Below are 13936 nucleotides of genomic sequence, written 5' to 3' on the forward strand. Positions count from 1 at the left end.
ATACCTTCTCTCCCCTTTAGCTTAGATAGACATCTAACACAATCAACATATTGGTTCCTGATATATTGCTGCATGCTCGTGCTATTAGTCAGTTGAAGATTGATCTCTTACTCCACTCCGCTGCCATCCACCCGTACCTGTTTCAACAGGTTATGAGCCCGGGTTTGTGTAGGAATAAGAGCAACCTATATCAGTACAGGTTACTTGTATCCCTTGCTATCGTAGCAGAAAACATCTGGGAATCAGAAGTCTACCCCGTCTATCCTATCAAGGAGCTTAGTTCGATACTAAGTGATAGGTAACCCAGACAAGGACTCTGTGCGGCTTACTCAAAGCCAATACCTTGAAGATACTCTGTAGGCAGAACTGCATCGAGATACTATCAAGAAGGACTTCAAGTAAGTCATTTGAAGCTCTGCTAGGAGAGACAGACCTGTGTCCTAGCCCCGAGACCTCACACCGCTCCTTCTTTACTTTACCAAGCAGGCCTTGGTATCCACACCTACGAACTTTCCCATTCTACACCAGAAGCCTCAGCAGGATCTGAGCCACCACCTTGGAACATACACACCTTGTTTCATTACATCCAATTTATTATGGATTCATACCAAGAGAAGACAGAGGAGAAGGGAGGCAAAATCCCAATTCTTGGGAGGGACAATTGGAAGAGATGGTTCAACCTTCAGAGATACAAGATGGAGAGCCAATCAGCATTCTTTGCAATTGATGACCTAATGGAAGTGTCTTTTGACAACATCAAGGGCAAGACTCTGAAACTCCAAGAAGAGGCTACAACCAAAGAGATCCTCAATACGCCAACATGGACAAGACACAATGCAGTATGCAACTTCAGTATCCTTAGTAGGATCACAGAAGAAGATGAATTTGAGCTTGAGGGCTCATGTGAATCTGGAAGAGCTGCTGAGAAGTGGGTGTATCTCTGGAACAAGTATAGCCAGGTGCTACCAACCCATGCACATGAGCTCACAAAGCAATTTGTGACCTTTGAGATGAGTGAAGAGTTCACCATCAGATCTGCATGGACACACCTGGTTTCTCTTGGAAAAAGGATTGCTGATGTTGACCCAGAGGGTCAGCATTACAGGAAAGCTGATGTGAGGATGACCTAGCTCTTAAGCTCACTGCCACCTGACTACCATGTAGCCAGGGATACTATCATGGCTCAGCCAAAGATGGATCATGAAAGGACCTTAAAGATCCTTGAAGCTCAAGAAGCCAGGTTGGATCCCTCTAAGGCTGAGTATGGCATGGCAGCCACCTGGGTCAAGCCCTCAGGTCTAGCAAGACCACTCTCCTGCCTTCTCTGTGAGAAGGATCATCTGATCAAGGACTGCCCTAGTTTGCCTGAGGCAAGAAAGGTCCTTAGATCTCATTCCCAACCACCATCTTCCCAGAATACAACACATGTCAAGAAGAAGAGAACTCCACCACCCACTTCAAGGAGGACACCAAGAGAGAAGTCCTCTATGGAAGAACTTAAGAAAATGGTGAAGAAACTCAGCTCTGACATGCTGTCACTCCAGAAGAACCAGGCCCAGTCTTATACCTCTAAAGCAAAGAAGACTGGAAAAGGTTTCTCCGCCCAAGAGTCACTATGCAGCTCATCCCCAGAGACAATGTCTGATGATGATGAGTATGATGAAGTGGCTCACTCAACTGCAGAAGTCCAAGGCAAGTTCCCCTCGTCAGAGTGGTTACTTGACTCCTGTGCTTCATCCCATATGACTGACCAAAGCTGCCTCTTTAGATCTATGACTCCCTTGACAAGGAAGAAATGGATCAAAGTGGGAGGTGGGTTTTTATTGGCCACTCATATTGGGAATGCAGAGATGGGTGGGAGAGCTGGCAGAAAAGTTGTTTTGGAAGATGTCCTGCTTGTACCCAAGCTAGGAGTGAACCTGGTTTCATGGAACCAGTTTAGCAAGCAGTTTGGTGTGCAACCTCCATCATTTTCTCTTGTTTCCCCCTCTGGTGAGACTGTTGTCCAGACAAAGCTCCTTGGGGGGGTTCCATTCATTGATGAGATTTCTCCTCTCCTACAAGAACGGGCACATTACTCATCATGTGCACCACCAATAGAGAATGCCTTTGTGACTGCTCAATCAGAGACCGACCTGAAGCAGTGGGAGCTTTGGCATAGAAGATTTGCACACTTTGGGAAGAATTTGCTCCAGAATCTTCACAAGGTAACAGACTTGAAAGAACCCATTCCTATCCCTAAGGATGGCTTTCACCAGTGCAGAGTATGCTCAATAGCAAAGATGAAGAAGTACAAAGGCAAAGTTACAGAGAGAAGACCTGAAAGACTTGCCCTTGTATCTATTGACATATGTGGCCCACTACCAATCTCAAGACTAGGATTCAAATACTGGCTTGAGATTGTTGACAACTTCTCTAGGAAGAAGTGGACCTTTCCTCTTAGGAAAAGAGAAGATGCTCCAGTTGCTCTCCAGAACTGGAAGATCAAAGCAGAGAGGAAATCATCAGCGCAGCTGAAAGCAGTAAGACTTGACAATGCAAAAGAACTTATTGCATTAGTGAAGCAGTGGGAGAAGGATTTGGGGATTGGGCTCGAGCCGACTGAGGCATACAACTCTCTACAGAATGGACCAGTTGAGAGGTCAATACAAACCTCAGAGGACTCTATAAGGGCAATGCTTGAAGAGGCTAAAATGCCGGTTGAATTTTGGCCTGAAGCACTAGAGGCCCAAACTTATATGAGGAACAAACTGCCAAATGGCCCAGATTACGATGGGTTCAAGGTTTCACCAGATGAGGCTTTTGATGGTATCAAACCGACCATCAACCATTTGAAAGTTTGGGGATGCAAAGCTGTTGTCTATATGGACACAAGATCCCAACCTCAATGGGCAAGAAGTGACAAGCTAATGAATAGGGGTAAAGAAGCAGTGTTTATTGGGTATGTTGAAAACACAGCTAAAGCCTGGCTCTTTTGGGAACCAGACATGAGAGCTGTTAAACAACACACACATGCAGACTTCTTTGAGGACCAGCCTGGAGGTGATATGGGTCTCAATGTTCCAACATTGAATCTACCAAGCAGTGCACCAGCTAGGAAGCCCTTAGGAAGGCCGAGGAAGAACGTATCCTTAGGACAATCTACCTACCATTCAGGCGTCCATCAGAGCCCCCCCGAAATAGATCAGCCAATTGAGAGCCCTAAAGTCGCTCAGCCGAGAAAGCTGTTTGTGCAACTTCCCCAGCCTCCGGAGAACGTAGGGGAATTTCAGAAAATCGATCAGCCAATTGAGAGAAGCTCCCTAGATCCCCAGGAAATAGACGTTACTAGGTCACAAGTGACGGTCCCTAAATCATCCCTTGGAAAGAGAAAGGCTGACTATGATGTTGAGGGCTATGACATGAAACAGAAAGCCCCAAGATCCATGGTCCCTAAGCCCGAACTAACCACTGAAGTGGGAGAAGCAATGGACCTCTCAGAGAACCTTGCTGCTTTTCACCAAGCTTTCTTTGCAGCCATGCAATCAGTGGACAGTTCAATACCATGGGATAGCGAATTCCTGGAAGAAGTTGAGGAAATGGCCTTTGCAGCAACTGTAGAAGCCATTGCATACAAGCAAGAGGTCCCAATCCCAAAATCCTACAAGGATGCTGTGAATGACAAGAAATGGGGACATCTTTGGAAGGAAGCAATCCAAAAGGAACTAGATGCTCTACAGAGTAACAACACCTGGGAAAATTCTGTTCCACCAAAAGGAGCAAATCTGGTTACATCAAGATGGGTCTTTGATATTAAGAGAAGCATTAGTGGAGCTATTGAAAAGTTCAAGGCTAGACTAGTTGCAAGGGGCTTCTCACAGAAGTTTGGTGTTGACTTTATGGAGACATTTGCACCTACAGTAAGACAGGACACCCTTAGGGTGTTTATGGCTATTGTGTGTAAGAAGGATCTTCATCTTCACCAAGTGGATGTGAACAATGCATTCACAGAAAGCACCCTCCATGAAGACATCTTCATGTTACCACCACCAGGAGTTGAGCTTCCACCAAACATGGTGTTCAAAATCCTCAAAAGCTTGTATGGACTTAAGCAAGCAGCTAGAGATTGGAATCAACTCTGTGTGTCAAAGCTCAGAGAGATTGGATTCACACAGTCAGAAGTGGATCCATGCCTACTTATCCATAAGAAGAGGGAGATCATAATCCTTATACATGTGGATGACATTCCAATTGCTGCACCAAAGTTGACAGATGTTCTCTGGTTCAAAAGAGAACTTGGCAAGATCTTCAAGATCAAAGATCTAGGTGAACCTGAAAAGATCCTTGGCATGAGAGTCACAAGGGACAGGAAGAGAGGAATCCTGAAACTTGACCAAGGACACTTTGTTAGGGACAGCCTAGCCAAGATGCGAATGAACCATGAGAAGGCAGCACCTACACACTCACCCATGGACAGCTATGAGGCCCTCAAACCTTCAAGCCACATGGATGAGAGGTGTGACAAGGCAGAGTACCAGAGTATTAATGGTACTTGGATGTGGCCAGCAACAATCACAAGGCCAGACATTGCTTTTGCCCTAGGAAGGATGAGCTCATTTGTGAGTGACCCATCCACCTACCACATGAAGGCTTTGAAGAAGATCACTAGGTACCTAAGATCATACCCTGATCTAGGACTTCAGTTCTCAAAGTCTGGAAAAGGACACCTTATTGGATACTGTGATTCTGATTATGCAATGGACAAAGCAGACAGAGTCTCAATCCTTGGGTATGTCTTCTTCCTCTGTGGGGCACCAGTTTCTTGGATGAGCAAGAAGCAAAAGTCTGTAGCAACATCCACAATGGAGGCTGAATACATGGCTATGAATGCATGTGCGAAGCAGTCCCAATTCCTAGCTTCACTGCTGAGGGAAATGGATTGTCCAGAGTTAGTGGGAGACTGTTCCCATCAACCAAGAATCACTGGAAACCAGGAGACTGTATCAAATTTGAGACCAGTCCAATTAAGAGGTGACAATCAAGCTGCCCTCACCCTAGTGAAAGATGCACATGTTCATGACAAGTCGAAGCACATTGACATTGCCTATAACGCTGTTAGGAAACTTTGGTGGAGGAGGCTTATTGCTGTTGAGTACACCCCAACCTCTGAGATGGTTGCAGACGGGTTTACAAAACCAAAGACTGGTCCACACTTCCAGAGGTTTGTAAGCCAGCTGAACCTGTCATAAAAAGGTCCAAGTACTATTGACAGGAAGTGAGCAGACTGTAACCTCCCATACGAGATGAGTGGGAGTGTTAAGATGTAGCATCTCAAAGGGAGTCAACAATCAGGAAGTGATCTGGCAGCCTGAGGCATCCACAATGACTCAGCTTGTAGGGAGATACCTTCTCTCCCCTTTAGCTTAGATAGACATCTAACACAATCAACATATTGGTTCCTAATATATTGCTGTATGCTCGTGCTATTAGTCAGTTAAAGATTGATCTCTTACTCCACTCCGCTACTATCCACCCGTACCTATTTTAATATACCTCTTTAATATTACCGAAAGGCGGTATTATAGGCGGAAAGTCTAGCTCCTTCTCCTTTAGAGGACTTCTACCGTTGTTATTACTAAGCTTATCCGTTAATAGGTTATTAAAAAAGTCGTCCTTATCTACCTTCTTAATAACGCTTAGATCTTTCCGATTATCCTCCTTTATTACCGATACTGTTAAGAACATACAGGCCGTAGGACAAGTATGTAGGTATAGGTGTGTCATGTGATTAGATCACGTGACTAGGGTTTGCCAGCCTATAGGCTAGCAAACATCCGGACACCTAGTATCTACCTATAATAACACCGGCGATACTATATATAGATACACGCTATCCTATTAGGTCCTTCTTCGTCTTTTGTGTGATCCGCCGTCTTCTACTACTACGTAACTCGTACCTATTTAATAGATACGAAGAGCCTACTAGCCTCTTAACTATTGCCGCTCGGGGGTATAGTCTCGCGCGCCTACCGCGCCTTCGATTATAGCTCTAATATAGCGAGGGCGGCCTTATCTTTCCGAGGGCTTCGACGTATAGGACTAAGAGATAGGAGGCGACTCGGATAATAAGGTAGTTTAGAAGATAGACGTAGTAGTAAGCTCTTAAGACGGCTCTAGAGGTCTCTCGTAATACTCGAACTTTATAGCGTAGGCGGTATAGGTAAATAACACCTAGGACTACGATAATATTACTATATTAAGGCTTTAAAAAGAGAATATATAGCTATATTCTATAAAAAGACGTGTTGCTACTAAAATTAGGTAGGAACGCGTCAGCGGGACGAATTTTGCCGAGGGCGGAGGTGTTCTAACAAGCGTTCTAGTAGGCGCATTACACGTACCGTTGTATTTAGGGCCCTTCCCTTTGTAGTTGGTATGCATCGGTAGCGATAGGTAATCATGGACCTACAAACATCAGTACTGACGAATCGTTATCTTGCAAAAACGACCACGTAGATTCAACGAACCCCAGTCGGGTCACCATTTGGCCATATCGTTTGTGCCCGGAACCTAGGACAAGGTTGCCACTAAAGGTCCGTTAGATATCTTAGCAGTTGCGTGAGCCCCTTTCCTGGTGATCCAATATATCCTCTAGACGTATATGAGGCCACCTAAAGACCTCTAAAAGGTGATTTTGTCCCACCGTAGCGAGTGTCCAGATTCGACGATGCCACCAACCGCTGCCTTCAACACGGTACGCCCGAAGATGGTGCATTAGAAGACCCCATTCGGTAACAGTTCCAGATCCAGCGACCAAGTCATGACATTCAGAACGCACCAAAGACAGTCCGAGGCCGCAAAGTCTGGTCCTCAGCCTGCGCCTGACTCCAAGTGCCCAACCAACCTCTTCTGGCGCGACTTCCGCGGGAAGCGGCATGATGTGGAGATCAAAGGATGCCCAACGGTCGAGCTGCTTCACAAGCAGATCGCAGAGAATATGGACGCCGGCTCCTATGGACTAATGCTTGCGTGGCGTGGTCATGTTTTGTACGACGAAGATCTGCTAGCCGAGGTGTTGTTCCAGGCTTCCAACACAGACCAAGACCTCGAGTTCGATAACATGGACAGGGACTGCGTCATGAACAGTACCGACAACGGGATCAGCATCGTTCTGAGTACGGATCATAAGCTTTGGGTTTCAGTCAGGTCTTTGCTAGAGTCTGAAACGGCGGATATCGATCTGAGTGGAGACTCCAGGATCGACAGTCTCGTCTTCGCCGTGCAGCGAGCTGTTGGATACACTGTCGTTCGGGCTTATCCGTGGACCTCGCTTCTGGAGGTGGCGCAGGCTTTCGACGAACGACTAGGTGACGCCATAGCCCAGTCAGTCTACTTCCATCAACAGAAGCCTGCTTTTGATGGTGTTGAGTACTGTCGATCTCAAGGTCATGTTGTCAAGACATTGAAGTTGGTGAGTAGGCAATCTGTTCTTCTTGAGCATGAGACTGTACTGACCCCTTTCTGTAGGCAAATGTAGGGCCTGGGTCGGTGATGCGGCTGTTGAAGGTCAACCATGACCAGTCTGGACATTGGGTGTATCAGTAAGGCCGATGGATCCTCTGAAGACGCTAGATGGTAAGTCACAGTCAGTCGTTTGGAAAGGCAACCTGCTGATTACGACCAGGCTGCAGTCGGTCCTCCTCCGGGAGTGAGGTTGCTAAGGCTCAGGCGTAGTGCAGTGGGCGGCTGGAAGTATTGGTGATATGTTGAGGACAGTATTTGATATCCTACACGCTGTCCAACACTTGCAACGGGCCCATGTCGCTCCATGAGTTGCCGCATCATTCGTATGTATATCCTTTCTCCTCGCTGCCTCCAACAAGTAGCAAACGCACCACACTTCCACTAGTGACAGAGCAATGAGTCGGCCGCCGTCAGCGATCTTCTTTGACACTAGAAAGCAAGTCCTCAACAATCCTAACATTATCGCTGGCTTACCCTGCGAAGATGACCACGATGGGCCAACGAATCTTGGTCGGCCTTAGAAAACCATCCTGAACGTATGCACATAACGATTGATGCGTTTTTGGATAGCCTCAGCGACTTCGAGTAGCGGTGTACGAGGGTAAGCGCGCACAAGAAAAAAGTTATTATTTTGCTTCACTGCGAATACGAAGCCATGCTTGCTTGACGAGATAAGATCGATGGCAGGCTTCGCGGCGGCGAGATTGCAGACCTCAGTGGCAATTTTCTCTGTGGTGTCCAACATGACGGAGATCTCGCTTCCGGTCTTCAGCTTGTAGCCCTAAGACTAGTCAGCGAGATGCAATTCCGGCTACGCAAACTATATTCACAGACATATTGAGACTGCACTTCGTGGACGTAGTCCTCGGGGTGCAGGACCAGGCCGCCCCAGAGAAGCATAACGTGGTACCCGTGGCTGAGTGACATGGCCCTTCCGACTGTATAACACAGCTGCTCGATATTTAGACTCTCTCGAACTGCAACGTCATATCGCCGGCCATGAAAGTCTCTCCAGAAGATCGTCAGCAGAATTGGTTCATCGCCAGAGCCAATGATCGAAGAATCTGGAGTCGAAGAGCCAGATGACTGAACTCCAATCGGCGCCAACGACAACGAGTCACCCGAGATGCTGGAGGCAGATGACACAGTTCGGTAAGAAGGTGGTGGTTTGTCAGATGCTTCGATCAAGAGGCGCTGGAGAGGAGTGGACCATATCGTCCAGTCGATTGCTTTAATAGACGATTTGTAGTTCATTCACATCGTGAAGAATGTTTCTGCCTGGTCCATTGCTCCGGACAAGAGCTTGACTTTGCCTTCGGCATGGGCCAGGAATTGAACAGCCTGTCCTTGACTGTACAGCAGCAAGACAAATTGGCAGTCGCGGTGGGGGTATCTGGGCTCAGGCAGAAGCGTTCTCCGAGATTGTGTGGATTGATACAAGCGATTGCAGCTTCATTGCAGCTTCTTCGGTGATCACTCAGCGAGAAACGAGAAGCGACGACAGGGTGCTGTACGTTAGCAGCAGACATGCACCGAAGTTCGTGGGCAAGTCGGGCGCTGGACATCTGATCGACCCACTGCTAGAGCGCTCACCATGGCCACCGGTACAGTCAATTGCTTCAGCGGAAGACCTTGGCGATGTGATGTTGATGATGATCAAAGAAGACGAGTTCAAGCAGACCGTAAGCGAGGTATTGCTCTATGTTAAACAGGTACGAGTTGCGCAGCAGTGGAAGACGGCGGATCACACGAAAGACGAAGAAGGACCTAATGGGATAGCGTGTATCTACATACAGTATCGCCGGTGTTAGTGTAGGTAGATGCTAGGTGTCCGGATGTTTGCTAGCCTATGGGCTGGCAAACCCTAGTCACGTGATCTAGTCACATGACACACCCACACCCACATGCTTGTCCTACGGCCTATATGTTCTTAACACTCTATACAATATCGCGCGCCTAAGCGTCGGGGCCGGGTCCGAAGATTAGCCGTCCTATATTCCTTATAGTAAACACGCGTAGTAGCTAGAAATACCTTATTTTTTACCTACTCTTACTATAATATTATATTATTACTATATTAATGTTATTACTAATCGTAAGTACTATTTACCTATAGCGTCGAAGTAGCTTATAATAGTACTCTCTAAGCTCTAAAATCTACTTAGTAGATACCGAGACCTTTAAAGCGTACTAATTTAAGGAAGAGGAAGTTATAGTAGTAGTAACTTTCTATAGTCGCTAAAGAGGAGAAGAAGATACCGGATAAAAAATAGCGACTTTATAACTAAGCTCTAAACGCGTCGATAGGTATTAATATAGTAGATAATAAGGATTAATTAGAGGTAGAAGAGGCTAAGGAGGACGCGGAGGCTAAAGAGGAGAGGTTTACGTTTAGTATTATCTTTCGTAAACGCTTTAGTTACGTAGATAATACCGTAAATATATAGCTAGTAATCTATAATAATTATAACATCTTTAAGTAGTAGGAGTAGTTCCTTAGTATCTAGTTGTAGGAAAAAATATTAATGCCTCCTATAAGAGCTAAACGAAACATAATAATAAGCAAAGGGGCGATAGTATCGTAAAAGTAAAGAGCGCCCTCGAAGGGCGGCGAACGAAGGGAGACGCGCGGAGCGACGACGCGCCCGGGAGAAACGGAACACGGAGACTATCTACTATAACGACCACAATAACTATAAGCTACTAACTAGAAGAACTAGTATACGAAATACGGTATAGATACGGTAGAATATACCGCAATTGTAAGGGCGCGCGTACCATAGGGTCTGAATGAGATAGTTGTTGTTCTACGAAGCTACGAAAGAGGAGCGCGAGGCGCGGCGAAGTTATAAAGCAAAGCCAAGCCGCGCTAACCCGATGCAGAAGGTCCGCGGTTCAGCCGGGCCGACGCAGCTACAGTGAGGGGTCGCGGGCTGCCCGTGACAGTACCCCCCCTCCCAAAACACGCCTCAGTCCTCTGAGCGTTATTCACCTTGTGAGGCCACTTGCCTGTCGAGCTCCATAATCGCGCGAACGCCGAATCATCCTCTAGTGCCCTGTCGTCATCCGATAACATCGCATTCGCTCTATTAAGACCATCCTCGACCGGCTTCCTTCGAGAAACATGTTGCCTAGTTAGCTGGCTTGCCCCAGATCTAAGTCTGTCTTCGGCTCGCACTCGCGTATGATCCTTATGACCAAAGTTGGGTATCATTGCAGGCTCTGTAGGCTCCACTCGAGTATCGAATATGTGCGGAGCAGATTCTATTAGAGGCAAGGCTCGAGGCGACTCATTCGTGACGGTGTCTTTCGGAATGACCCTGATCGAGTTGAGCCCGAGTATCTCAGTGGCTGGTAGGGACCAGTCAGATGGAGCTGCGAAGCCTACAGGCGTAGACAACTCCGGCCGGTTATGGTGAAAGTCTGCAACAGCGGCGGCTGCGTGTTCAAGCATGTCCTCTGCAGGTTGCCAGGTCTCACCATCCTCCTCGTTCTGATATCCAGCCCATTTCACCTTGTACCATGTATCTACTTTGCGCTTGTGCCCCTTCTTCACCTTGCCTGCCCGCTTACGGGTGTACATGTCAAGGATCTTTTCCACCTCGTACATGTGCGTAGGTGCTGCCACTACATCGGCTGCTGCATCAGCCTCGGTGGTGTCAGGTTCGATAGTTATCGGTGGTGGCGGCGCCAGATGCTGCCCTTCAAGTGGTGGGAAATCGGGGTGGTCGGCTCGTTGTAGTAGTGAGGTGTGGAAGCAGTTATCAAGTCCTACTAGAGCGTCTGATAGTTTCAGTCGATAAGAGAGTCTGGCCGGCATAACTTCCGTGATCTGGTAAGGGCCGGCATATCTCCTGTCCAGCTTCTTAGATGGTCGAGTCGTGCGGATGTTCTTGGTGCTAAGATACACCCAATCACCCACCTTGTAGTCTGGAGGAATGCTTCGGTGGCGGTTTGCTGCCTCTGCTTGGAGAGCTTGTGACATTCGCATATTCTCTTGAAGGTGTTTGTGAAGCTCGCAAATTCGACGCACAAAGGTTTCTGCTGATCGCGCGTCCAGTCGCTGGAGAGTGGTCAGTCCTCCCTCCTTTCCAGCGTTCAGGTCAACTCGCTCTATGAACTCAGGGTTGTATCCTAAGGTGGCGTAGAACGGCGACACACCAGTAGTCTCAGACAGGTGATTGTTGATCGCGAACTGAGCAAGGCACAGCCATTCTGCCCAGTCATCCTGTGCCTCGTTAGTGAACATGCGGAGATACTGTTCCATCGCCTGGTTAGTGCGTTCTGACTGTCCATCAGTTTCTGGGTGATACGAAGAACTCAGCTTGCGATTTGTGCGGAGCATCTTGCAGAGTTTCTTCCAGAAGGTAGCAACCCACTGCTTGCCACGGTCTGATGTAATGGTGTCAGGAAACCCGCGCCGACAGAACACATGTTTGAGGAAAAGCCTTGCCGCATTCTGTGCTGTCATTGCGCCAATAGGGATCAGCTCGACTTCCTTAGTGAGCCTGTCAGTGACGGTCATAATGTTGTTGTAGACCATGCCGTCAAGAGTGCTGTCTGGGAGTCCGACAACGAAGTCGACTGCAATGTGTTTCCAAGGCCGATCTGGAACAGGAAGTGGCTGTAGTAATCCTAGTGGCTGGGAGTGCAGAGATTTTGTTGTACGGCAGGTGCGGCAATTCGCGGTGTATCTGCGCACGGATCTCGCTAATCCAGGCCAGTAGAATTCACGTGCTACGAGTTCATAAGTGCGAGCTCGTCCTGGATGGCCTGCTGCTGGAGCGTCATGGTTTATCTTGATTATCCTGGTCTGTAAAGCTTGGTCATTTGGTACCCATAAGCTCCAGCCGTCGTATTGGTTTCGAACATATAGCAGGTCGCCATCCACTTTGCAGTGTGCTGGGTGAATCTTCGCTCTCTGTAGCAGTGTAGGAGTGCGGTCTTTCTGCAGGTCCTTAATCGCGGTCTTGAGCTCGTTATCGGTTACGTACGCCGTCGACATTCGATACTCGAGTTCGGCTTCCCGCTGACTTTCACGCGTCGCCGGTTGTTCAGTAGGCGCATCTCGTTCTGTAGGCATAAACTCTTCAGCTTCAGGGTTTAGCGGTACTGGTTCCTCTTCTTCCGGCGCATCTTCTACTGTTGCCTGTAGTGAGGCGATCTTAAGGAATCGCTTAGGAGGCAGCAATGTCTGATGCTGATGCTGGTTCCGAGGGTCGTCCACCCCCTGCGGAAGGTCCTGGCTGCGTCTCGTCAGGCTGTCTGGCTTTGTACCTTGAAGTCCTGGACGGTATATTATCTTGAAGTTGAACTGTGACAAGAACTCAGCCCAACGCGCTTGTCGCCGATTTAGCTGCTTTGTCGTCATGAAGTATTCCAGGTTCTTGTGGTCGGTGTAAATCTTGACTGGCTGTGAGTCCTCATCATCTGCCTCGCAGGCGAGCTCGGGTCTCCATTCCTCAAAAGCCTTGATGATGGCTAACAGTTCCTTATCATAGATTTCATAATTGCACTCCTGTGGACTCAACTTCTTCGAGTAGAAGGCCACAGGATGTAGCACACCATTCTCGTCATACTGCGAAAGCACGCCGGCGTTCACAAAATCTGAAGAATCTGTCTCTATTACTGTTTCCCTGCCTGGCACGTAATGTGCGAGCATGCCGGCTTTGCTGAACGCAGCTTTCAAATTGTCAAAGGCTCGTTGGCAATCTAGTGACCATTGAATCCTTCTGTTCTTGTGATTGCCTGGTCCGTCCGACTTGGTCAGGTTTGTGAGAGGAGCAGCTATGCGCGAAAATGCTTCGATGAATCGCCTGTAGAAGTTGGCAAATCCAAGGAAGGCCTGGACATCCTTCAGGTTCTCAGGAGCTTCCCATGTCTGAATACATTCGAGTTTCTCGGGGTCCATCTCGATGCCGTCAGGGGTTATGATTAGCCCAAGATACTTCACCTTCTGTTGGTGGAATTCGCTTTTGTCGATGTCCACTGTAAGTCCTGCATCGCGTAGCTTGGTGAGAACCTTCCGCACGTGTTCAATGTGCTCCTCCAAGGTGTCACTGAAGATAAGTACGTCATCCAGGTAGGCCGACACAAAGTCGTCTAGGTGTTCTTGCAAGACCTTGTTGATGTATGATTGGAACGATGCTGGTCCGTTACACAAGCCGAATGGCAACACTAGACACTCGTAGATGCCGTATCGTGTCGCAAACGCTGTCAACCACTCGTGCCCTTCAGCTATCCGTAACTTGTTGAAGGCTGCTACAATGTCCAGCTTTGTGAAGTACTTCTTGCCGTGCATGCGGTTGAGCGTCTCTTGTATCAAGGGAATCGGATACCGGTTCTTGATAGTGATCGCATTCAATCCTCTGTAGTCGATACAAACACGCAGCCCACCTCCAGGCTTACGTACTACCAGCACTGGTGCAGGAGA

The 13936-nt window shown here is 47.9% G+C and overlaps 2 protein-coding genes across 2 annotated transcripts; one reads left to right on the top strand and one right to left on the bottom strand.

Annotated features, from left to right (window-relative positions):
- Positions 1 to 6799: 6799 nt before the first annotated feature.
- On the top strand, positions 6800 to 7584 carry CLAFUR5_06550 (uncharacterized protein; the record flags this gene model as incomplete). The annotated part of the gene is made up of 2 exons (XM_047905698.1): positions 6800 to 7450; positions 7507 to 7584. The coding sequence occupies 2 exons, from the start codon at positions 6800 to 6802 to the stop codon at positions 7582 to 7584; spliced, it is 729 nt and encodes a 242-aa protein (XP_047762727.1).
- A 436-nt stretch (positions 7585 to 8020) lies between these two features.
- CLAFUR5_06551 (uncharacterized protein) lies at positions 8021 to 8757 on the bottom strand (the record flags this gene model as incomplete). Its single annotated transcript, XM_047905699.1, has 2 exons — positions 8021 to 8284; positions 8338 to 8757. The coding sequence occupies 2 exons, from the start codon at positions 8755 to 8757 to the stop codon at positions 8021 to 8023; spliced, it is 684 nt and encodes a 227-aa protein (XP_047762728.1).
- Between the last annotated feature and the right edge of the window lie 5179 nt (positions 8758 to 13936).

Source organism: Fulvia fulva, chromosome 5 (genome assembly GCF_020509005.1).
Source record: "Fulvia fulva chromosome 5, complete sequence".
NCBI classification, from domain to species: domain Eukaryota; kingdom Fungi; phylum Ascomycota; class Dothideomycetes; order Mycosphaerellales; family Mycosphaerellaceae; genus Fulvia; species Fulvia fulva.